This window comes from Lonchura striata, chromosome 1 (genome assembly GCF_046129695.1).
Source record: "Lonchura striata isolate bLonStr1 chromosome 1, bLonStr1.mat, whole genome shotgun sequence".
Classification (NCBI taxonomy): domain Eukaryota; kingdom Metazoa; phylum Chordata; class Aves; order Passeriformes; family Estrildidae; genus Lonchura; species Lonchura striata.
In genome coordinates, this window is record NC_134603.1 from 16725559 (window position 1) to 16752176 (window position 26618).

General features: G+C 32.3%; 1 protein-coding gene across 2 annotated transcripts in view; it reads left to right on the top strand.

Annotated features, from left to right (window-relative positions):
- The window catches only part of CSMD3 (CUB and Sushi multiple domains 3), a 581291-nt gene that overhangs the window by 234051 nt on the left and 320622 nt on the right, over positions 1-26618 (top strand). For both annotated transcript variants that reach the window (XM_077782368.1, XM_021546425.3), the window contains exons 8-11: positions 6021-6098; positions 10582-10669; positions 21605-21729; positions 24002-24123. In XM_077782368.1, the coding sequence (XP_077638494.1) occupies positions 6021-6098; positions 10582-10669; positions 21605-21729; positions 24002-24123 (413 nt within the window). The remainder of the gene's footprint in view (positions 1-6020; positions 6099-10581; positions 10670-21604; positions 21730-24001; positions 24124-26618) is intronic.

Sequence of the window (26618 nt, forward strand, 5' to 3'; positions counted from 1 at the left end):
TGTGCATTTTAAAACATATATTCTCAGCTTAAGAAATATATTTTTTGATAATGCTACTTAATTTTTTTACAAAATTTGATAATTTTATGGATATCTCCTTTCTTTATCTTTCTTTATGTTTTTATTAATTTCTTGTAAGCCTTTATAATTTCTCTGTCATTTCCCATTTCTTTTATAAGAGTACTTGCCTTATGCTTTCTGATATCTGGCTTTATGTAATAATTTATTAATGGCCAGGAAAAAATGAATCAGGGAGAAAATATCTTTCTACTGGGTATTCTCTATTAAACCAGTATTTCTTAATCTTCCTGTCCTACAGGAGAATTTATGACAGTAGAAAGCAAGAAGATTTTAAATTTTTTTATAGGAAATTAAATCATATGATAATGAAATTTTTGAGAACAAAAGGATGTTATGAGAAAACTATTTATCATTTAAAAATATTCTGTGTAGTATATATATTCATATATCCTATTTTTCTGAGGTCTTAGAAGCAGGAAGAAGAAATGAGGTGTAAAGATGGAAAGGGTTTTTGAAAAGCTGTTAAATATTTTTAAGTCTAGTACGTAATAGATCTGCATATGTCCTCAGGGTTTTTGGTTTCTTTGTTTTTGTTACTGAAACCCAGAACTACAAAGATGGGAGTCTGAAGAAAGTAAATGTATTTGGCAGTAAGATATCTAAGATTATCTGTATATAAAAAGATTTGTATAGATGAGGTCTTAGAAAATTTTAAAAGTTTCAAGAAATAAGCATAACACAAATGTAGTCTAGCACTCAAGCATTTAATAACAAAATTACATTTGTTTAATATTTTATTATACTTTTGGAAATACCTATTAATTATGTGCAACAAATCACACAGATGTGTTTGGTGGATGAGCTCTATAATGGATGGGTGTTACTGTCAAGAATTTTATTAGACAAAAAGTGATGATAATAATATCCTAAACTTCTTGGTATGTTCCCACTTGGAAAGAGGAAAGAAGATAATTTTTTCATCCAACAGTCAAGCTTGGAGTGATTAGAAGGAAGAAAGGGAAAAATTAAATCAGTCATACTGATTTTAATGAATAAGCTGTGCTAATATTTTAATTGAATTATTGCCTTTTATACATCCTTGTCAATTTTCTTCTCAGAACTAGTTTTTCTTATTCATTTTTTTTGCACTTCCTGCAGTTCTTAATTGTTTTTCACTACATAATCAATATTTATTTCTATAATTATGTTTGTCTGATTTATTGTGTCATTATTTTCCCTTGGTATTTAAGGTTTTCTTCTTTTGACCATGAAATGTTGGTATAAATTAGATGTACTTTAGTTAGAATACTAAAAAAAAATAGTGTAGTTACAATTTAATATTAAAAAGTACATATTAAATGTACTTCCTTTAAAATATTATTTTCAAATTAGAGACATTTTATATACATATAATATAGTAGAAAAACTGCAATTTTTTATCATTTTAAATTAGTAATACGGTGCAGTAATTCAGTGTAATAATGCAGTATTTTCAGTAATTTGAAATATAAACTTCTATACAATTTGATTTTACCAGCGTACTTTGAGTTTGAAGGGGAGAGGGATGTGGGGAAATGGGAGGACTGGGTGGGTAGTAAAGAAAAAACTAAGATCAGCTCATGTAAAAAGTGAAAAGCTCATTAGTATGAAAAGTGTGTGTTTCACCACTTTGTAGTCTTTTCCTCTTCTATATGGCTCTTCACATTTAAGAAATTGATAACCTATGCAGTTCACGATGTACTACAAAAACTGATGAAAATTCATGTTCTCCCATTCTGACTTTCAAGGCGCAGAAAGGTTCTAGAAGATAGTGCTACATCAGTTGGTGTGTTGGGTTAAGTGAAGGTTCTTTGGGTATTCACTAGGTTTTGAGATTTTTTAGTGGTTATCTCTAAGATACATAGATATTTAACACTTGCATTGCTGGAATGTAGAAATTATGGATAGTTAGTTGTATCACATGTGTATAAAAAAAAAACAAAACCCAAAAAAGGTAATTTTTATGAGTAGTAAGTAACAAGTTCAATGCATTTAGACAGCGGATAAACTTCTAGAGGAAATACAATTAATTAGACATATGCCAAAGTTAAACTGGAAGTATCATGCATGGTGTATTTTACATATCTGCACATGCACAGCCAATGCTGGAAATCCAAAGTGTACAATACTCTTGTTTCTGTCACTAGAAATTGTGTTATGAGTGAAATCTGCCATCACCACATACTGAGTATTTTAAATAATCAGTGAACTACTGGTGCACAAGTCAAAATTAGTTTTACACTGTAGTCCAAACAATTGCACAGACTTTTTATTAAAGAAAAGAAAAAAGACAATATTTTAGTCTCTATGTGTGCCAAAAATTTTTGTTATCTTATATGAGAGACTATTTTTGTCAAAACCTTCAAGAAAATATTTCTGAACACATTTCACTTTAAATTGGCTGCTTGAAAATTGTGCATGTCTCTGGTGTGCCTATTGACTGAATATTAGCTCATACATCTGTAGTGAAAAAAATCTTACATTTATTACTGGGACTTCCCTCCTTAATAAAGCACTCAGATCCACTTTCCTTCTTTACATAAAATATTGGGCCTTCTAACCTTAGAAAAAGTTACAGAGAAAGAGTGAGAGGGAGGGAAAGGTGGAGCTCTTCAGTCTGAAGAAGTGAAGGCTTTGTGGAGACTTTGGAGTACCTTCAATTCCCTAAAGAGGATCTACAAAAGAGCTCTAGAGGGACTTTTTACATGGGCAGGTAGTGATAGGACAGTGGGGGTTGGCTTTCAGATCAAGGAGGGTATTTCTTTATTAGATATTAAGATGTTCTTTACCTTAAGGGTTGTGAGGTACTAGAACAGGTACTTCGTACTAGATGATCCTTAGGACACTTCCAACCGAAACCATTCTATAATTCTATAATAACAATAATTCTGTATTTGTATTAAAATAACTTGAACTAGGAAAAAAGCATGACCTTGAGCAGAAATCCCAAGGTGGATGCCTAAATTATTTTCAGTGTTTTGACATAATCTCTGATTTGATTTCACAGAGTTCTGATGCTACTCTTAATGCTTCATCCAGTCATGTGATCAAAAACAGATTTAGGATTCTCAGAGATTTATTCACATAGGAGATGTGCACCAGTGTTCCTTCTTCTACAAAAATAAACAATAGAAAAAAACAGTCTTGCTGTCTTTATAAATTTAAAGCCAACCAACCAACCTAGATTCCATATGTATTTAAAGTATCATTAAAAAAAAAAGAACCTTAAGCCTCTCCTTGCATTATAACACTGGAAAGATGGTTTTGTCATATAGGTTTTTATAAATTTAGATTTTTAGAATATACTTTTGTCTTATCACTACCTTCTTATTATATTTGTATGTCTCCACAGGAGTATCCTACTTCATTAGTATAATCTATTTTCTTGGCTCTTGGCTGTTCAAATATATGAGAACATACTAATCTGACCATATTTAAATATTTTTACTATTGTTACTTCTGAACTTTTTTATTGAGATAAATGGGCATCTTATGCAAAAATAGGTATTTTAACTGATCTCTTACAGTGTCTGTTTTTCTTTGTGGATGGGCTTAGACGTTTACAACTATACTGTTTGATGTCATGAATCCATCCTCTGAGACTTCTGAAAAGCAAGATCCACTTTCAGTTCTTACTGTCATGTGTTTGACATGCAAAATAATCCTTATTTTGCCAAGTATAAAATCATCTATTTATTGGGTAGAAGATATTTTTTGTGATGGTGGAGTTATTTTTATGTATGTTCATGCATTTGCAGCCCAACACATAGTTTGGAGTTGGCATGTTTGCCATATAAATTTCTATAAATACTTCTTCACAGTGTATTCAGAAACTACTGTTCAGTAAATCAACATACAAACCCCAGTTAAGAGTAAAATTTTTCTCTGGTAAAGGTGCTTTAGAGAACTGGAATTACTTGCTTTCCTAGTGGTATTTAATAGTCTTGGAAAAGTGATGCAAATGATTATAAAAATCTTTGAGTGATTTCACTGTGGTCACCAAGACACTCTTAACTATTTTCAGTTCCACTTTAGATCTTGTGAACTCTTCTTGTGTACGTAAACTAGAGATATGCCATCTATATGTTTTAGAGTGAGTAGAAACAAATGGAAAAAAGAAATACAGGACAGTCTTCCTTTGCTAATGTGTTGTTTTGATGACTTCTGAAAGTAATGGACAAACATATCTCTAATGAGAACACTTAAACTCATTCCAGCACCTGAGCTTATATATTCAAGACCACTCTCATCTTGCGTAGGTGCTAGAAGAATAACTAAGCCTATCTTCTCATTCATGAGGAGTTATTTTAGACTGATTCTCACAGAAAGCCAAGAGAGGGTTGGAGCTATAGTTCAACATTCCTATTTACATAGAAATAACATTTTAGAAAGCTCAGATTCTGACAAGAGAGCATTGCTGTTATTCCACTACTGCTCTGCTGTATGAAGGTAGAGTTCTTGGGTTTAGGATTTCCCCTGAGAATAGAATGGCTTATGGACTTGAATTAATTTGGAGAGGGGGAGGGGCTTCTCCTATTACTAGTAAAAAAAAACCCCAAAATCTAGAACTTTGTGGTAACATATATGTTTTAATTCTGCAAATAATGTATTTCTAAGAACAGTTATGAATGCTTATAGGTTACATTATAATAACACACAAGTAAATTTACATTTTGCCTTTTGAGATAATAGTGTTTCTGTATTTATAAGAAAGTTCAGTCTTTTCAATCAGAAGTATAAAAAATGTTTATTAACACATCCTGTATCTATCCTATAAATTTCCTTGTAGAATGCTCTTCCTTCTGTATCTGGTTCTTCTCTTGTGCTTAGTAATGATACTTTTATTTATAAAATTTGTAATATTTATAATATTTTGCTACTGTGGTACTTATACCTAATGTAAAGGTTCTTTGAATAGTCACTGATTTTCTTAAGAAGTAATGGGTCTGAAAAATTATTTGATGAGGTACAGTGTATCTACTTAGGTTCAGTTCTCCTGGACGTAGCTCCTTTAATTTATGCTGTCTTCATCAAAAATATTTGCTTGTAGGCAGGATAAAACATCTTATATAGTTTTTTAAAAAACACACAGTGGCTGTAGCGGCTATAAAGCCACTTAAGTATATTGTACATAAAGTCAGCTTAGAATTTAAAATTTTAAGCAGGTTCATTTTAATGTATAATTCACTCTTTACAGGCCAAGACTATTAGAGATGAGAAACTTAATGATTGAAAAGGAAAGTTCTTGTAGTGTGTTTGCTTATTCTTGTTTACATTTTTATATATGTTAAGTTGTGGGTTTATTCTCTTTTTATTAGTTGTTTTTTTTCAAAGGTATGTTGAGGTACAAGGTTTATCTGGATTAACTGTTTATATCATAAAGCCAGCCCACAAGGAGGACTTTTACAGAAACTGATGAGCTCTGGGCTTAATGGAGATGTGGGAGACAGGTCCCTTCCATACAACATTTTGCAAATAACAGTTTTCAAGCTAGAAAGAAGACCAGCTGCAGAACAAACAGCAGAACAGCAGATTGTATTTTATTTTCTACATTAAAATACCTTTTTTCTTCCTTTTTTTTCCTCACCACAGAAGAAACAGCTATTTTAGAGCAAACATGTTTATAATTATTTTCATTTTCCAAGTTCCATAAATGTGTGACTGTTTTACACAATTATGTGGTGCATGGAAATAAACACTTTTTGGCCATATTTTAAAATTATTATTTATGGAGAAGAACAATTAAGTTGCAAATACCATTTCTTTCCTTTGTCAGGTATAAAAATTGGTCTCAATATTTATTTTTGTAAATTGTTTTGCACCAAAGGTGCAGAAATCTGAACTTGTGAGATAGCCAGTACTCTAATTTGTGTATACTTCCATGATAAAATTTGTCAAATGAAATATTTTAGATTGTATTGCCTGATACATGTTTTTGTTTTTGTTTTTGTTTTAACTAGTGAAAAAGGCCATAGATTTTAAATCTAGAGGATTTAAATTGTTTCCAGGGAAAGACAACAGCAACAAGTTTTCTATCTGTGAGTGTACTCCTTTTTGTTACTTTTTTCTAGTGCAAGAGTGAAGTTTGTGGTGTGCTGTTTGTGTGTAATTATTTATGTATTCTGATAATAGAACTGGTTTCTCCAGTCTGCATGGTGAATTTTTAAGTACGGTTCTGCTCCAAAGACAGCCTTTCTATAAATCTGGCATTGTATAAAGATGTGTTATTTTGTCAATAATTTCAAAATAAATTTACAGTATTTGAAAGGAAACAAATATTCAACCTTCTAGGTGTCTAGCTGTAAATTCTGTGAGTAGGAGATCAATTTTTTTAATTAAACATTAGAAATGCCATCGAATGCCTTGCAAACTAAAGTGTATCCTCATTTACACACAACCACATATGAGGTAACTTTTGAAATTTTTAAAAATTCATTAAGTGTGACATTTTAGCTGATTAACTAGGTGTAGTTTTAAAAATTCTGGAGTTGTTTGGTGCCTTCAATTTTTGCTATAGAAATTAGAAACTCAAAGTGCTTGACATCTCAGTGGACCAAGGCCTGATTAAATCATGAGGAGTCAGGCAATTTTATAGCATGAATTAAGCAGGTGTGTCTCTCAATATATTGAAAGGATACTTTTGAAAAATAGTGTGCCATTTTTATAGAGGCCTTTTTGGAATGGAACCACATTTTAAATATTTAAAAGTGAATAAAATGGACTAAATTTTTAGCATATGTCGGATTGTACTACATTTTTTTATTCTTCATAGGACTTATAGGATTTGGTTTTGAAGCTCCCTAGGTTGGACGTGTTTTAATTATTTGTTTAAATTAATGGTGATGGATTCAGTTTCCAGAATTTAGCAGCATTAGTGAACATTTATATTTTCGGTTTTAGATTTTAAATTGTCAAGGTATTATTTTTTTAGACAAAGATATCTCCAAGCAGCACAATCCTTTAGCATTCACTAAGTCAGAAAAATAGAGCAAAACACAATTCTGTTCAATTTTTGTAATGTCATGTATTGTCATATTCAACTTCTCTGTAAACTGCATCACCTAAATAGATTTGTAAGGCATTTCTGATTTACTTGAAAACTTTGTATCAAGATATTTAAAAACAAATATTCTTTTTATACCTATTGGGTGAATGGAAAACAGACTGATTATGCAGAAAAAGTAACAGTAAGATAATTACAGTAGTGTTTATAAAGTACATCACTGAGGTCTCTGTCTAATGGCCCATCTGTGATTCTGTAGTTACAAATGATAATACAATAATAATACAATGGATGATAAAATATATTATTTTGCACTAATCATTAGACTGTCTACTGTATAAACTTTAATTGGAATTCCATATTTATAATGAAGTAGCAGATACTCATGATACCCAAAGCTGATTGTTATGAAATTAGTGATAATATTTAGCAACATATTTTTGAAGTTCTTTAGATAATTTCATTTGTTATGATATTCTGTGTGAAGCTGGAAACTTATTTATCATTTTTGTTATTGATTATGCAGAATAGATTACATGTATGAGTCAATAATAAGTGAAGGTGAAAACCATGGTGATTTGTACCTTTAGTGATCATAATCTTGTCATAAATAGATAACTAAGGTTTTATATTGCAGTCTTGCATTTGATTTTCTAGTCACTTTGGTAGTTGAGAATGTTGAAGAAATAGTATTTCATGAGAGGTTTATGTATTTGGCTGTTGACAAGACAATTTTCTCAGTGTGGCCTCAGCTGGGTCTAGTGTCATTGCAGATAGCGTCCTTTAAGAAAAACAATGACCAACATTCAACTGTTAGTGAAAATAAGGATAAGTGAATATCTATTTTACATTATGCCTTTTATTAGCAATGTCTTTATAAATTTTTGTCTAGCATTCTCATATCTATGTCCTTTCATTATTTTGCATTGTTTTGGTTGTTTTTGTTTATTTTTAATGTATCAGTTGTATAACATTTAATACTAATGCAAAGGTGATTTGCACAGAGTAAAGCTAGAAGATATTTGATATGGTGATGCACTTTGAAACAAGCATGCATCAACTTCAGTTTAGAAGTGTTGACACTGACAAATTAATTACTTGGCAGATCTAATTCAATCTGGATTTCAACTGTGAACTTTCTTGATACCAGTTTCATGACCAGGTCATGAATGAATGCTTTTCCTGGATGCATTTAATTTACTACAGGAAACCCTTTAATTGCATATTGTCCATAAGCATCTGGGGTGTAAAAAAATATATAGACAGATATCTGTGGAATTACATAGGTCTGTAGACTGAAAAGTCAGGCATTGTCTATAAAAATAACATCAATACAAAAATTCTAAACTGTGAAATTACTTTTTGCTAGGCATTTTATAAAAACCAGAATGGGTTTAAGATTGTGTAAATGTATTTTGGAATTGGAATCAAATTAGAAATCAATATCTACCTATAAAATTTTCCTCTGTATTTTTATTGCACTATATGTCTTATTTTAAAAAATTATTTCATTGATTTTCTGTAACATAAGCCTTTATATTTTTTAGGTTTATGAGTACTGATAATTCCATATATTATCATTTAAAATTATGTCCTGTAGAGTGTTTCTGGAAATGAAATTTTATACAGAAAGTGTCCAAAACCAATAGGATTTTCAAGCTTCTATTTCTGGTAGAAATCAACATGCATAATAATTCTTGTGTCTTTCAATCCATCTTTTTATATAAATATTTGCTCTATTACCTATGTATGGGGAAAAAATAATGTACAAAAATAAAATAATTATTTGAAATATTAAAGCATGAACTATAATAGAGATAATATTGTTTAAACACTATTAAAAAAAATGTCTTCTGTGTGCATTGATATACAATGCATGGCCAAATGGCACCATTATAATTTCTATACTATTATTATGAGACATGATGAATAATATTAACTATAGCTCTAATATATATTTAATGTCAGAACAGTTTGAATGTCTTCTATGTATATCCAGGCTACTTTTGATAATTCTGAATTTCTCATGTCTCAAAATGAAGCACCCAAAAGAGAGCATTAATTTTAAATGCTTATCCAACAAGATGGCTTTGCTAAGTGCAGTCTATGGAATGGTAGTTGTCACAGAAATATATATATTTCAACAATAGAATGAACATGGGTTTCTGTAGCTAGTATGCTTTCATCACATGTACATCTATTGGAGGAGGAAAAGACTGAAATCTGAAGCTAGGAAGAAGATTCCTCCTGGCCCAAAAGTCCCTTGAACATAAAAATACAGAGATTGCCTTGGAGTGTTTTTAGAGCAACCTTTGACATATTACAGGTGTCTTGGGACAGAGGAGAGTAAATACTGTAGTTCCAGCTGATAAGCACTGAGCTTGATAGGTTTTTTGAGCAGTGTGCTGTGTTGAGATGTTTTCTGTTTAAGCCTGTACATTTGCCTTTGGCCTTCAGCTTCCTCAGGGGTACCAAACCAATTATTCCCTTTCTGTGTGTGTAAGAAGACAAATTTCAAGGAAGAGAAACCTCAAGGATTCTGAATTATATTCCTCTTCATTAAAAGTTAAAAGTTAATGAACAGCCTTTAAAAGTATAGATAGAATCTACTTTTTTTTTTTTAATATGCAAACCTTTTCCTTAAAAGTACTGCAATTCCATCGGTCTAGTTCATAAAGATGAATAAAGATTAAAATATTTTTCTGATTAATACAACTTACTTGGCCTCATGTCAACTTTTTTTTAAAATATTTATCTGTCAAGCAATGAATTTATCGTGTATCAAGTAATAAGAGAGAAACATCCTTTACTAATTTTCCAGTTTTGTGAATAGATGGTTGAATATGCTGAGATATGGTTAGATTGTTACATACAAATTTCTGGAAAAATACAGAGAATAGTTCACAGGAAGTTTCTCTCTGAAGATCTATTTTAGTTTATTGTAAGATAAATGTATGCAAATCAATCTGGCATTTTGAGTTTACCTTCATATCATCATATTTTAGGTATATATATATTTTCAATACTGATGAAGGAGAATTCTCTCAGCAGGAGTTTACGCATTCAAGTTTTATTACAATTCAAGGAGAAAAGGTCAGCTCTTAGTGGAGATGACATTTATTAGCATATGTTCAGAATAAAATCTTACAGACCTAAACCTGATGAACATTCCTTTAAATGTTAATGTTTCTAAAAAAAAATAATAATAACATTTCCAAGTATATTGCAAGTAAACAAAATAGCTGATTGATACATCTGATAAAAAACTTGTGTTATTTTTTTGGAAAAAAAAAAAGCAGAAAATAAATTCTTTGTTAATTATAGGGAGGAGAAACATGTATTGAAAGTAGAGTTTATATGGGTGATCATATTCTGTAGAAAATCTGTTTTAAAAGACCTAAAAAGAATATACTCTCATATTTTTTAATTGCTTACTACTGTATTTTCTAAAAACTTTCTTACTGTATCTCTTTTTTTGTTTATTTTGTTGTTGCTTGTTTTTGTTCTTTTTTTTCCAGTAAATGAGGGAGGTATTAAACAGGCATCCAATTTGTGTCCAGATCCTGGAGAACCAGAAAATGGAAAACGGATAGGCTCAGATTTTAGGTAAAATATAAATTCTACTATTGTATAATTTCTCTAATACTGAACTTGGAAAATGAATATGTTGAAAATGTATATGTGTTGCTGAGTACTTTTTCAAAACTGACCATTTTTGCAAAAAGTGCAATATAATTCTGCGTAAAATTATGTAATGCAATATAGCATGCACCTAATATGCAAAAAGATAAAATACTTACCTAGGAGAGATCATATATCTCTGAAAATCTGACAAAAATAGGATTGAAGGTAAGTTTATGATATTTTCTCATGTAAGTACTGTGATAGATTTATAAATATTGAGCATGCATGTTGTACTGGAGGCTTTTGCAAAGGAAAAAGCAAAACTGAATATAACACAAGAAAAAAAATAAAACCTCGGAGAAGAAATTTCAGATCTTAGAGAAATATTCATTCAATCTAATAGAGAAATTACAGTCCCTGCAGTATGTTTTTCAGGAACCCAGAAGTTTGACACATGCAGATGTATTTTCCTAGTAGTCCTCACATTGGCCTAGAAATCTTAATTCAGACAATTTTATCTTGTAAGATAAAAAAGGCTTTAAGTACTCTTTAGAAATATTTTATGTTGTTTTATCAGTTAACTAGACTCCTAATTCCAGTATCACCAGTGGCTGACAAGTAGAGAGAGACATAAATTTTAGGAATGTTTTGGATTATTTAAATCTCTTTTCTGAGTTTCTGATTTTTTCCCTTTTCAATTGTTGAACATTTATTTAAAAGGGTTAACATGCATATTATTTTATATTTGACATACAAAGACACTAAGACTGTATAAAAAAAATTCAAATTTTTATTCTTGTTTTACATCATATACTAATTTCACATTATGTTTACAAAACCTGAAACACCGTAATGATGAAAGAAAAAAGACAGAAAGAAGTAGAAGGGTGATAATTTTAAAATTAATTGGTTTTATTACATTCAAGTTTTTTTTCTATATATTTTGTATTATACATGTCACACAGCACACTACTAAGCATTCCAAGAGAACTCTTAGAGTAATCTGGATGCACAAAGATTTTACAGAATTATGATAGTGCATTCTTTTACATAACTTCATGTACCTTTTTGTGTGTGTGTTTTGTCTTTTCTCTTTGTAGTCAAGCAGAAGACAAGATTGAAAATTACATCCTATGTAAATATGATAGCTAGAAAACAGTTATTACAATTTCTGTTTTTCATAAGTCTTCTTATTTCTCTAGTTTTGAGAAAAGCAAAAGTTAAATGTGCATCAATATATATTATATAAATAATTTTATATTTACATAAATAAAAAATTATAACTATTTTTATAAAAATGCAATTTCTAATATTAGCTTTCAAAATAAAAAGTTTCTATTTTCAGAGAAATTAAAAAAATATGTATTTAACTGTCATACTTTCTAGAATCATTACTTTGGGTGGTATTTTGTATTTCAACTTCAAAAATATGGTTTGAGAGGAACAGCATTTGACAGACAACCTGCCAGTTCTTTTCTAGAGTTATCTCTGCAAGTGATCATGAAAAGACCTACTTACAAAGATTATTCTAGTTAGACTTATGTGAGGGCAGTACCTCGAAAAAGATATGATGATGATCATACCCTCATCTTTCTTTTTAGACCAAAATGTTAGGATTTCAGTTAGCATTATTTTTAACTTTACACTTGGAATATGTATCAGGGTTTCATATTTCAAATGTATTGATGAGAAAATGAAAGCAGAAGGCATTCAAATTACTGAACAATGTAGATATACAAGTACCAGCATCAATATGTTTTCCAATGTTTCTTTTCCCTAATTTCTCATTATTCTTGGTGACATTTTTTTTCTCTTAGAAAAAAAAATCTCCCAATAATCTTTATGGATTTATACTTGTAAAAAACAGCCCTGGTGTATATTAGTAAAACATGTGCATTTAGCTCAAATTGAAAACTTCATACATTGAAGGGAACATACATTCTTACAGGGAACAAATACATACTAAACATTTTCAGCAAATTTAATAAAATTCCTGCTTAAATTAATCTGGTTTCAATTACTGCCATTATGATAATGGTTGTTCAATTGCTTAATAGGGTTCTGAAGTAACAATATTACAAATTATTATTGTGTTACATTTAGTTAAAAACATCTAGTGCCATGGAAGATCTTTTCTATTCTGGCTTATACCTGGCAGATAGAAAAATAGCACAATTTCACCTTTTCCTTCTCGAAGTCACTCTCTCTGTAATGAAGGAAATAGCTTTACTTTAATCTTGCCTCTTTTTTCCTTTCTGAAAAGAAAGTACAATTCCAATTACAATGCCTTCATTCAAAAAACACAGTATTTTGAAGGGTTTACTTCTATCTCTACTAAGATCAATAAAAATTTGATTTCTGTACAATTTAATATATTTTAGAGAAGAGCATGTTCTTGTCACTTCTCCTTAGCTTTCTTCAAATGTGAAAAGCATTGGAAGCATTGTATTGCACTTCTGTTCTGATTACAAACACTATCTGCTTTCACCACGTTAGTCTCCTCTTACTTGGTTCTTACACAGACAAAGTCTGTAATTCAAGCTCTTAGACAAACTGGAGCAGTCCATGACATTACTTGAGGCCTGTAATTCCATGCTTAACCTTTTGAATAATATTTTCTAACATTAAAATTCCCCATAGCTGTATATTTTGGAGTATTAAAGGCATTTTTCTGATTCTAGATGCATATTTGAGCATAAAAGGTTTTGCTTGTTGAAATAAAGTCAAGAATACTTATTTATAGCTGCAAGCTTTTCCTGTACTGAAAAAAAACATTCTACTTCGGAAAGAAAGCTTCCCTTCCCTAGGAGTTTCTTAAAATTTTAGACACGCTAGTGATTATTCAGCTGGAATTTGCAATTTTACTTTACTTGTCAACAACTAAAATAAATCTTTTTAAACTAATAATAAATCGTTCTCATGTGTCTAGTTTTAAAATGAATGCCACTATGTAAAAATGTAAGATATAATAGATGAAGAGAAAACGTTTTTACATATTGTTGTTTCTATTTTCTTTATTTCTAGTGAAATAAACACATCCATATTCATATCCTGAATTATCCTTGAACAGCTGTTTTGTTATGAGAAAACCATGTTTTTCACCACCATCTCAAAGTTCTGTCTTCATTACATGACTGAACAAGTCCATCTCTATCCCTCTACCTCTGTAGTGTGGTCCCACTAGGATTTAACAGTGAGATTCTGAACAAACCTGTATCGTAACAAAGCAGTGAATACTGTTGGACAAAAATGCTGTTGTAGTCTTAAAAATATATATTCTACTGACATAAGGAATACTATAAAGTTTATTATAAGGACAATTTATTTTACCAACAGATTCACTTACAATATAAGTAATGATAATATCTTCTTCCATTTTATATAATAAATTAATTTTTAGTTATTTTCTTTGAAGAATGAAGTTCAGCATTAATTGACTAGATTGACTAGATGTTTCACACTTGATTTTCCTTAAATCTTCTCTGAATCACCTATCCTTCTCTGCAGATATGCAAGGTGATTTACTAAACATTGAAATTTGAAGCCAAACATCCTGAAAAATAAACAAAACTTGGTTTGCAGTGTGAGATATGAGGCTAGTTTATGGGGATTTGTGCACCTATCACTTTTTAACAGTTAAATGGTTCCTTTGTCAAGGACAAGTGTCTGACAGTACAAGCTTTGTGAGAAAAGATGACATTTTTTTTCAAAGATGACTTACCAGTGACCTCCATAGTGTCAGGAAATCCTCTGAAACAAATTTAGTCATCAGTTTAGTTTTTTCAGCACACAGTAAAGATTTTTCTTGGTCAGAAATTTAGAAGATTTAAATATTCTAGCATTATATATTGGAATCCTAGCATTTTGCAGTACAGTAATATCCTCAAGTAATATACAAACTGATCTGTGAAATGTTCCTATGGATGTTCTTGAGAGAAGTGATGTGTCTTAGCTCAGCTCTCACTGTGACTCAAAGACAACAATTGAACCTATCTGTAGCTTGCATATAAAAAATTATGGATCAGTAGTGTGTAGAAAGTTGGTAGGTTAAAAAAGAATGCACTATTCATAATCTTGAAAACTTACATGTCTACTTTATTTTGCTGCTGGTGGAAGAAATAATATATATGCTGATTGTTTCTTTATACTAGGATTAAAATATATGATATTGCTAAATTTACAATTTGATAGAGATGGACTTTAGGAACTGATTAGCTATTTATGGCTGTACATTTTCTTCTATGGCTAAAAATGATGTCCTCTCTCAAATTTGTTCAGTTGCAGGCATGAACTGAACAGGTTAATCCATCAGAAAGATGGCTTTGATTCCTTGCATAATTGATAATATTTCAACAATAATTTTAAAAACTTATCGAAAACTGGAGGAAAAGAACCTAAAATGAAGTAGTTTCCTATGCAAATGTCAACTATTAAAATAATACTATTCAGTATAAACTTCATATGAAGTTAAAAATTTTAAACTTGTTCTTTCTCATCTTTTAGAGATTCTATAGTTCATTTCTGGACTCCTTACAGTTGTTAATTTCTGTTGTTTAAAGAGGAATCACAAATTTGAGGCAAATGATGAAAATGTTAAAAAAAGATACAAAATTAAAATTTTGTCAAATTTATATGCTAACATCCTTACTTGCTATTTATTTATACATTTTCCCTAATAAAAATATATCCAAATTTGGGGGGTTTTTTTATGAAAATGCAATGGCAATCATCTTTTGTCAGATTACAAACAGAAATTTGCAGATAAAGTTACTGAGAGACACTCAGGTCAAGCATTCATTTTTCAAGTTATGAACTGTCTTAGCACATTATGTTATATTTGCAAAAGTTTTGCATTACTTCAGGACAAATTAAGCAGTTTATATGAGTCATAGAAGTATTGATTGGAAGGGTCCTTCAGAGGGCATCCAGTCCCTCCTCCTGCCCAATGCGGGACTAGTCAGATCAACTCTGGCTTTGTTTACACAATCCTGTAAAACCTCAGGATTAAAGATTTCACAAGAGTTTGTGTATGCTGTTTCACCTCTGCCCTCCTTTATTGAAGGAAATTTCTTGTAAAGTAAAATCTGAGTCTTCCAAACCATCCCTTGTATGTTATCTGGCACATTTAGAAAAGTTTGGCTTCATTTGGCTCCTGAAATTGTTATGGTCTGCTATGAGATAGTATCTTAGCTTTCTCTTTGTCAGACTAATTAAGCCTAGCTACCTTAACTTTTTACTGTAGTTCATGTGCTTTAATCCTCTGACTGATCTCCAAATTCTTGTGTTTTTACCAATATTCCTCTTGAAGTGGGAGGCAAAAGACTGGGCTTAATATTAATATTGCAGATACAGCTTCACCAGCTGAGTAACAATTTCACTTGATCTGCTGCCACCACTTCTAGTAGAGATGAGTATGTAGTTTGTTCTATGCAGGATGAGAACAGGTTACCAATCAATAGTGCAGAAAATTGTACCTCTACTTGTTGAGTTTCATGAGGTTTCTCTTTGCCCAGTACTGGACTTTGCCCAGGCTTCCGGATTGAAGGTCTGATCTTCAGTGTGTCAGCTACTTTTCCTACTTTAATTTGATCCATAAATTCTGTCTCCCCATCAAGGCTGAGGATGAAAATATCAGACAGCATCAGACCTTATGCTGATTTCCTAATGTTCAGATTTTACTGTCTACCAGCTGAATATGAAGCGATTGATTCCTACTCTTTAAGCACAGCTGCCAAGAGGATTTTGAATATGTATCGATTCAGTGAGTATTTTGTCAGCTCTCAAAACACACTGCTGTAAAAGATGCTTTAAAAATCTTGCTGATGTTGAGCACTGCTACACTGAGCACTGCTACATCTACCACAGGTCTATGTAGCCAGTCATTTTGTCATAGAAGACAATCAAGTTGATCAACTATAACTCAACTTTCATAGATTTGTGTATGTGCTCTTGATTTCCAGTTCATGCTTTACTAGAGCACGTTCTTTCCAGAGATCAATGTAAGATTCCTAGCATCTTCTTGTCATTTTAAAAGTTCATGTAATATTAGTCTTTCTACAATCAGTCAGTACATCTCATTCAAGTTTTTCATAGATGATACCCACCTTGTAGAGACTCAGGGAGATACTTCAGCAGTCTTTGGAGAAAGCTGTCTGGCCACCTGCCCTTGAGTACAGCTGCCTCCATTTACCTGTTGTTTCCTAGTACTGGCTGTCCCTCTTCACAAATTGTGTTGCTACATACAGATACCTAGGAGCACATCTGCTGTAGAAATTGATGCAGAAAAGATATTTAGTGATTCTGCCTTTTCCATATTGGATTTCAGCACCACAAGATTGCTTCATCCATTTGCAAATGAACCCACATTGCATATGAACTTGATTTTGTGACTAATATACCCAAGAAGCATTTTTGCTTAACAGTGTGCCTTACTAGTCTTAGCTTTAGCTAGGGTCTCATTCAAAAGTCTAATTTAGTCACCCAGGGACTACTAAATTAATATATCCAGTTCAGAAAGTTCATCAAACATAAATGACAGAAGAGTTCTCCTTATAGAGGACTATAAATGGTTCCTGTATTCTAAAGATTTTCTCAGCATTTGTATCACTTTCAGTGTTAGCATACTGGATTCAATGGACATTTACTCCATCCACAAACAATTTTTTCAATTAATATATTCTGATTCTGAAATTTTATAAGATTTTCATTCTATCCTTGAGAATTTAATTTTTTTTGTGATGTATATCTATACTGTATACCACAATGAACAGCTTCATAATTATATCATGCTTCAGTTCTCTTGAGATTTACAATGTAGAAATAGTCTGCTTTTAGAGGGCTTCATCTGGTAAGCAGTTTGGACCAACTGTAAGTCAGGACATCAAACTGTCCTTTTTTTTTTTCCCACTATTTTTGGTCAATTGTTCCCACAATCTGTTTTTGGACTACTCTGCCAGTTTTCTCTAAAATAATACCTGCCCACAGTTCAGAGGTTCCCCTAAAACCAGCTTCCATTTGATTTTCTCACTCCACAATTTTTAGTTCTCTAACATACCATAAGGCTGGGATCAGATCTTTCACATGTCCTCCTACAGTACCTCTGGATATGTAATAGATGTCATCAATTTTATCCTATCAAGGTTCTGTCTTTGTCCTATAACACGATCCTTCCATCATCTGAGATCCTGCCAAAGAAAAAGAAAATAGAAAATAAAAACTTGAGACCATACTGAAATTGTTGCTGTCACCACACCACACAAACTCTCATCAAACCCTTGGCCTATTCTTTATTTCATTTTGTCTTAGAGCTAATAATTTTTTCCTGGTACATTTGCATGTCCTTTCTGAATCTTCATCATATTCACCTCATGGGCCTCATGCACTTGCCAATGGAGGGAAGCGACATTTTACATTTTTGTACTCAAGTAATCAAACTGTTTTTAGAGAAAAATGAATTTCTAACTGAATAATTCTAGCTCACAGATTTAAGGTTTTGGAAAAATAATATTGTCATCAGAAACGAGAAGAATGTCTACTTCAATTACTATGTGGGCCATTCACTCAAGAGTTGGAGTCCATGATCCTTGTGGGTATCTTCCAACCCAGAATATTCTATGATTCTGTGATTCTCTGAAACTAGAAAATTTGGAAAGAATTGAATGAATTTCCATTTTTAAGAGTGGAGTGTATAGATAGATAATGACAGCAAAATATTAAAAAATGGTAATCTTGACTATGCTTTTAAGTTTCTGAGAGACACATTTTCTTAATAGTTTCTTGACAAGCACTCTATTATTGTCTTTTTTCAGTTGATCTTCCATAGGAACTAATCTCCTACTCTTCCATTTTCTTTCTTAGACTGGTACTTCATTATCTACTTATCTAATTGCCCTTAGTAGGTCTCATTCACACAGCATATGTCACAGATTTTGTAAATTATCCAGTCCCACTCTGAGTCCAGTCATATGCTTATAGTCATATACTATTAAATATCAGTTTAATATCAAAACTGATTTGGACAAGTAAAATGGACTTCATAATGTGAATGCCATTTATCCTTTTGCAGGTGATAGAAATATGCTTGCACAGTCTTTATAATCATTCAGACCTCTGGGATTTTTGCGTATTACAGTTTGGTTTTTTTTTTACCAAGAGTTGAATTTTATTTGTAAATGGTGTACTTCCTGCTCAGCATTTCCTCTTTAAATCAGTCCATGGCTAGTTAAAGGAAATATATTTCCATGTCATTTTTCTTCAAGTGTTCCTTTTTTTTTCCTAATAATAGAGATGCTCAGATTTTCTCAATATGACTTTCTGAACCAGATAATTATGAAAATCTAATCTTGAGAAAGATATTCTTGTCTTCACAATTGCTACCTTTTGAACTTTCCTAAACATATAGTCCCTGTAGCAGCTGTGCATATTTTTTAAAATTACTTGTGGACAATCTTTATGTTTCACAGTTTTGAAATATCCTCCAACTCTATGATCTGGTGGGTCTATGATCTATGCCTAGTGGGTCTTTTTTCTCAACTGCCTATAAAAGCCTTTTATCCTTACATTGCAAGGACCTTTACATTATGTTTACTTTTTTTTTTCTTTTTTCACTTTTTCACTTTTTCACTTTTATATCTCCTTCTTGGTGGATTCTGCAGCTATTCTTTATCTCATTCTTTCACAAATATTCTTTCACAAACATTCAAAGCAGGAATTGTTTTGGAACAATTTATAAAGCTGTTACCCACAGTTAAATCCTCCTTTTCTGAGATGTCTGTTCAGGTGACTGCATCATCTTTCATGTCCCCATTTTCTTAGTATCTATGTGTCTGTAATGCCCAGGTACTTCCCAGATTTCATCAGCTATTTTGTGCTGACACCATTCCTTCTCAAATATCTAACAATTCTAACTCCCTTAAATTAATTCTTGTTCTAATAAGTATCAATCTTCTTTAGTAGCTTTTTTCATCGTAGATGCATTTGAATAGATTACCTGACAAAAGTTATTCTCTGAAATGCGTGCTCAGCCTTTTTATTTTTCTCTCTGTGTGAATTGAAGAATTGCAGCACTAAAATTGCCATCTATAAGGAAAGAAAAAGAGGTCTCATTCTTTGCAAGCCAAACCCTTCAGAGAAAAATTAATTTCAGTATGTCTTTTGGCAAAAATGAATGTCATACCTTGTGGGACCAAACTGAGATTTGAAGATTGGGTCAAGCAAAGTGTCAAGTAAATATTGACACTTTGCTTAGTGAGATTTACGGACCATTTTTTTTTACCAGTATGTAACGTATCAAAGACAGGGAAATGTCATCCATCCAAGGAGGGTCAGATAACTACATGGCTTACAGTGTTTTACAGAAAGGCTGCTATAACAAACTCTTGGGGGTACTGCGCATTTAATCTTCAAATACCCAGAGAACTGCATTCACTGTGTAGCCAAGATCTTTTAAGTCATGTGTCTGTATAAAACATTTTCCACTTTGCAGCTGTGACAGACAAGCCTTTAAAAACTGCAAGCTGAAATTATGAAGTGTGAGGTACTGATATCAGAGGAAGGCCTGGTGTATTGGCTATTTTCAGCTATAATCAGGATTTGAAACCACAATGATATTTAAAGGAAAAAACTTATCTCAAGAATATACATTTATGTATTGTTTTATACAACTTTGCCAGACTAAACTCTTCCCTCTTCCCCTCCAGCACCACTCCTCCTCTCAGGAAAAACTAACAAACAACAATAAAAAACAAAACCCAAACAAAACCAACCAACCAAAAGAAAAAAAAAAAACCAAGAAAAAACCCAAAAAACCAAACAAAAACCCAACCCAGCAAACAAAAAACAAAACAAAACAAACCACCAAAAATGTTTCTCTGGACTTCTTCTTTTGTCCTGAAATGTTTCTAGTACCAGATGTCAGCTTCACATGACAAAGTGCAAAACCTTTTCAAGCCAGCATTACCACACATTACAACTTAATAAATAATCACAGATAAACACCTACAAATATATTTTTAGAACTCTTTTATTTTCTTCTATTAATTTGAGAAACATATGCTTGTTAAATGAGCAAATCCTCATATTCTAGTAACTTTCATTTCTTGTAATTTATCTAGTAGATGTGACATTCAAAATTTTGTTACTAGCAAGAGTAGAGAGACCACTTCTATGACTTCACTGCTAGCTTAATTAAAATCTTAAACTACTAATCAAAATATAAAAGATTTCTGTAACTAGTATTTCTACAATAATACAAATTAATGTAGTATACTCTTAATAATGTCCTACTTTTTAAATATGAGAAATATTATTAATATCTAGCCCTTTTTATCTGGTATTGTGCTCCCCCTTCCAATGCCCTCCAGCTCTCAAGTCAAAAGCACCAAATTTTCTCAAGCACCATATTTTCTCAAGAACAATGAGGGGTGGGAGTTATTCACAGCATATTATTTATATCCTGAGGTCTTCACTGGGAGACATAAAATGTTTACAATGGGAATTTCTCATTCAGTCTTGCAATTGACCTTTTGACTTTTCTTCTAGGTGATTCCCTTATATTGCTTTCACAGACTTTCCTAGCTTCAATTTACATAAATAACTACTTTTAGTTACACAATGTCTAGGTTTGTCAAATTTTTACTATATGGAGGTCTGAAGTTAGGTTGGAATATAGTCAGTTGAGGTCCAAATAACTGTTGAAAGAGGTAAACCAGCTCCAGCCAAAGTAGGCCCAGAGAGGGCTGAATATTGTGCACTGTCAGGCTAGTACATAGCCTTCAGCCTTTTACTTTTGAGAGCAGAAATTTCTGGATTACATATTTGTATTGTTTGTCAAGACCATCATATCTAAAGGAATGGGAACAATGGACTGCTATCAATTTGTTGAAACATGCTTCTTTTTCTGTCATTGTTTGATTTTAGCTTGGGAGCAACAGTACAGTTCTCCTGTGATGAAGATTATGTTCTACAAGGTTCCAAAAGTATCACCTGTCAGAGGATAGCTGAAGTTTTTGCTGCATGGAGTGATCATAGACCTGTGTGTAAAGGTAAACAGAAATTCTTACCCTCACAGTGATTATTCCACATGGCATCTATCCATTGTTTGATAGCCAATCCTATTAAATTTTCTGTTTAAGTACCTGAAATTTTAATCCTAGTGTCCCCACTTTCTTAATAAAAAAGGATTCTCCTATGCGGTTTTGTTTAACATGAACTTTGTATTTCAGTATGTTTGCTTTACTTGACAACTTACATTATAAATTTTACTTTATAAGGAGCTGACGCAAACCTATCACATGTTAATTATTAGAACTTGTCAAGATGGATATCAAAATTGCAGTCATTTAATATAAAATCAGTAATTAATGAAGCTTCCTCATTACATATTTTATAAGCAGATACGAAATTCTAGAATTTATAATAGGTAAGTAGTGGAGAAGTACACCTGGTTTTGACCCTGAGCAAGTGGATAAAGGGCAAAAAATTCAGTGAAAGAAGAAAAACACAAAGGAATTTTGCTGAAAATATTTAATGACCCAATACAACAGCAAGTAGTATGATGAATACCTGAATCAAGGAATGAAAGTATTAATGTGTAGTTACACACAGATATTAATATATAATGAAAATTTTAATGTGCACAAATACATAGAAAATTGTCCTAAATTTTTTTTCTGGATTTCAAACTTAAAGTATTGGAAGCAAGTGTCTGTTAGGAATATTTTAAATCAATATAAATAATAGACATTATTATGGGGGTCAAAGACAGATTTCTTTCCACTATAGAATGACATGGTTCCTTTGAGACCTTCACTACGAGGCTACACCAAGAAAAGAAAGCAAACAGAGCTCATAACTCTTCTGCAGCACACAGGCATTGGAGCTGTGCTTTACATCCCAACTCTGCCACAAAGGATGGACTCACATATGCAGATGGAGCAGCAAATTGTCTAGAACACTCACTGTTTTTCCCCTCCTAACTTACTTCCCACATACAGATACAAGCTGCAAGGAGTCATACAATTTCTTATTAAATATATAGACAAAAATACTTGGCATTAGTGTCACTCATGACTCTAACATCTTCAGCTACTGATCCTAAATGAGGAGCCTTCCTCTCACCTCTCTACACTCTACTTCTTTCTAAGCATCTCGTGTGACTTTGAACACATTCAACACTAGAGTACTGTTGCTCTGAGGGTAATGCAAAAATTCTTTCTAGAAGCTAATATGAGGAAAGGAGCAAGCCTTCATCCAGCTGCAGCTGAATCTTCCTGTGTTCAGTATTGATCAAACAAACATGCTTAGTGAAAGTGCAATGCAACTCTGGGATTATTTCACATATCTAAGTCTTTTTTTTTATTCAGTTATGCAAGATGGCCTATCAGGATGCAGTGGAAGAAATAGTTCTTTAGCTTTTGCAGTTTATGTGGTGTCATAATAATCACTGGAGAAATAAGATAGGCTCATGTTTAGTTGATGTTACTTGTCCGTTTTACACCTTCATACAGGAAAAGTTAACCAGTAGAGCATTCAGCAAAGATCTCAATATCAAGGAAAAAACAATAAAAGTGTTATTGACTTAATAGACTAGGAATTAAGTGCCATTTGGCACTAGGAATTAGAAAGTGTCATTTGAAAACACAAAGGTCACAGTTTATTTCCTTTGTATTATTTGTGACAGAGATGCAAGCTGTGTAAATAAGAATATAGGTTTTTTAACCTGACATGGTATTGTAAATAACCATATAGAATTTGTTTTGAAAATAAATACCGTCTGTAATCTTTAGAAATAGAAAATACTGTTTTGTGTTAATCTAACTTTTACAAGCTTCCTTTAAACATTTCAGTGCTTTGGTCATTGATTCAATGGGTTGTACAGGGGTTAGAGGAGAAAAAAATGCTGACATGCTATACACCAACACACATGCACAAAAAAACCCACATATGCACAGTGATAAAGGTAACCCTTTTTTTCTACTATTTAGATTTGTCTTTCAAGACATTAATGAGGGTGGCATAAGTTAGTCCTTAAAGAATTTTAGAAATAACTAAGGCAGTTTCTGTTCCTGTAGTTACTGTTTTTCCTCGAAATACTTTCAACTTTTTTTTAAGATTATAAGTTTGGACACAAGAGAAGGTTGATTTTATTTTGTCAGAATAATTAAATGTGAATGTCTTATTCTCTTGTAAGAGGTGGTTCTGGTTTTGTTCAATGCTATTTTAATTCTTCATATCTCGATTAGAGTAAGAGATCAGTTTATGAATCTGCTACATGTATTTTCTATGTGAATTTAAAGGTTAACTTTCTTTTTTCAGTCAAAACTTGTGGGTCCAATCTTCAGGGGCCTGGAGGCACTTTCACATCACCAAATTTTCCATTTCAATATGACAGCAATGCTCAATGTGTGTGGGTCATCACAGCTATCAATACTAATAAGGTAAGTTTAATATTCTGTCTTTTCTTTAAAAACAATCCAAAACAAAACAGCCCCTCCCCCCACCTCCACCCCCTCAACCCTAAACTAAACAAACAAAAGCACACATAGACCATAACATTTTTCATTAATATAATTTATCTTTACAGTCCAGGTTTTGTACTAGATGCATTTCAGATATTTTAAAGAAATGTCTGAGACCAGATGAGTATGGACAGATGTTAAAACCTCTTGTTTCCCCTAAAATTGTTTTAGTTTTTGTATGCAAAGTAGATGCCCGCATGTTTTTTATGTCATTCTCTAACAATTCCCAGAAGCAACTATTCAATGGTATGAGGCAATTTCATGGGCCCACTAGTATTGTGTTATAAGCAGAAGAGCTACTTTGTGTATGTTTATATCATATTTGGCCTTCAAGTGTATGAGAAATCACTGAAGTTCTTGAATTCACTTTCCCTTTGTGAGGAACTGTTCTGAAGATGTTTATTCTACTGTCTGAACCACTCTATTAAAATCCCATGTGCTTCATACCTAAGCTTTAAAGCAAAAGTACTGAGAGTTCTGATAATGTCAGATGAGTCAAAGTGGAGCAATTAAGCTAAGTTATGACACTAGTTGTCTTTAATTTCAAGAACTAAACACCTGGAAGCAATGGCTATATTCTATTTCCAGGTGTATCATTTTGTGTGAGCTGAGAGTAATGGACTTGTTTAGATGTAATAAAACATGAATTAGATGTGCAGTTCAGAAATGTTTTATAAAAGACTATCATCATCTGTGCTTGCTGGTACAGGGATATATTTTACCTCTAAATTTTGTTTTATATTGCCATCTGTATCACACTCCATTAACTGATCAGACAGGCCTATAAGGCTCACTCCTTTGCACCTGAATTCATCAGAGGACTCAGTGAAAATCTGACTATTTTCAAAATTTTAAAAACCATTTAGCTTCACTGGTGTATTTTTCACTCTAATTTTACAAAGTTCTGTGTGGAAGCCATCCTTATGTTCCATTTTGGGAAAAAGAAAAAGGATATTTATACAACTGATTAGAATTTGATAATGAAAATTATAAATTTGTTTGGGGAGAAGGTCATTTGTTTGTTTGATCCTTGTTCCAAGGACTGCTTATCAAATCTATCCAATTTATAGGTCATAAAAATAGTGTAAAGAGTCCTAGAAAAATTATTCATTCTCTGTTCCACAGATGGGCAAAAAGTTCAAAAGTAATATTTAAAATTTTTCATCCCAAAGAATTTTCATATTTTTATTTCTTTAATTAAAAACTATTTGTGAGCAAGATGAAATCTGTATACCCATCTAGAATTTCTGAAAGTTTTGTCAAATGTGCCAGCCAAGTATTTTTTATTTGAGGAAATGAAACATAGCTACCACACTTTGTACAAGTTCTCTAAATGGCCTGAAAATCTCCAGTGAGCAGTTGAATGAACTTAAGACCTGTAAGGCCATATTTTGCATAAAATTATTTCCTTTCTTAAATGCACCAAGGGAATGTCTACATTAACAAAAGAAAAAGCCAAATAATATTTTAGACATTCTACCATTGGCAGAAGCAAACCCTTGAGCTCATAAACTAGTACATATCTACTGGCAAGTCAAAAGTGACTGCAGGTTTAAGATATCAATGACTTGGAGATTGTTAAGGATGATTACACTCCACTGGTGGTATTCACATCTTAATGCTGCCTTCCTTCTCCCTCCCTGTCAATTCATGAGACAGTGACACAGTGTTAACTCAAAACCTCAGAACTTTGTTTTTACCAAAATTATTTTCATGGGAATATTTAAAAACATTATTCCTCAGTCTTATTTTCCTTTGAAATTTCCACTTTCTGCATTTATAGAACTGCAGAAAATTAATTTAACAAATGCTTCATCTCTGGTTGCCAGCGTGGTTGACAGAGTTACAGAATGATTGAGGTTGGAACGGACCTCTGGAAATCTTATAGGTGAAGTCCACTGCTCAAGCAGAGCTGCCTAGAGGCAGCTGCCCAGACTTGACTATCTCAGAAGGTGGTGACCCCATAATCGCTCTGGGCAATCAGAGCTAGTGCTCACTCACCCCCACAGGGAAAAACTGCTTCCTGATGCTCAGAAAGAACCTCCTGTGTGCCCATTGCCTCCAGTCCTGTCACTGGTCACCACTGGAAAGAGTTTGGTTTCATCTTCTTTACATCTTCCTATCAGGAGTTTATAGATATTGAGATTCAGTAACCCTCTTCTTCTTTAGGGTAAGAAAGCTCATCTGTCTCAACCTTATATTTTAGTGCCCCTTCACTGCACTCTCTCTAGTAGCTTCCTAGTTTGCTTGTACTGGGCAGGTGCAGTTGTTTTCCTTTCTCTCAAAACACTTGAAAGAAAAAGTTATTCCACATATAAAAAATCTAATTCTAATGAAAATAAAATTGGCCCTCTCTTTAGTCAGAGATCATGCCTGCTATAATTCAAATAAACTGTGCTTAAGTGTTACACTAC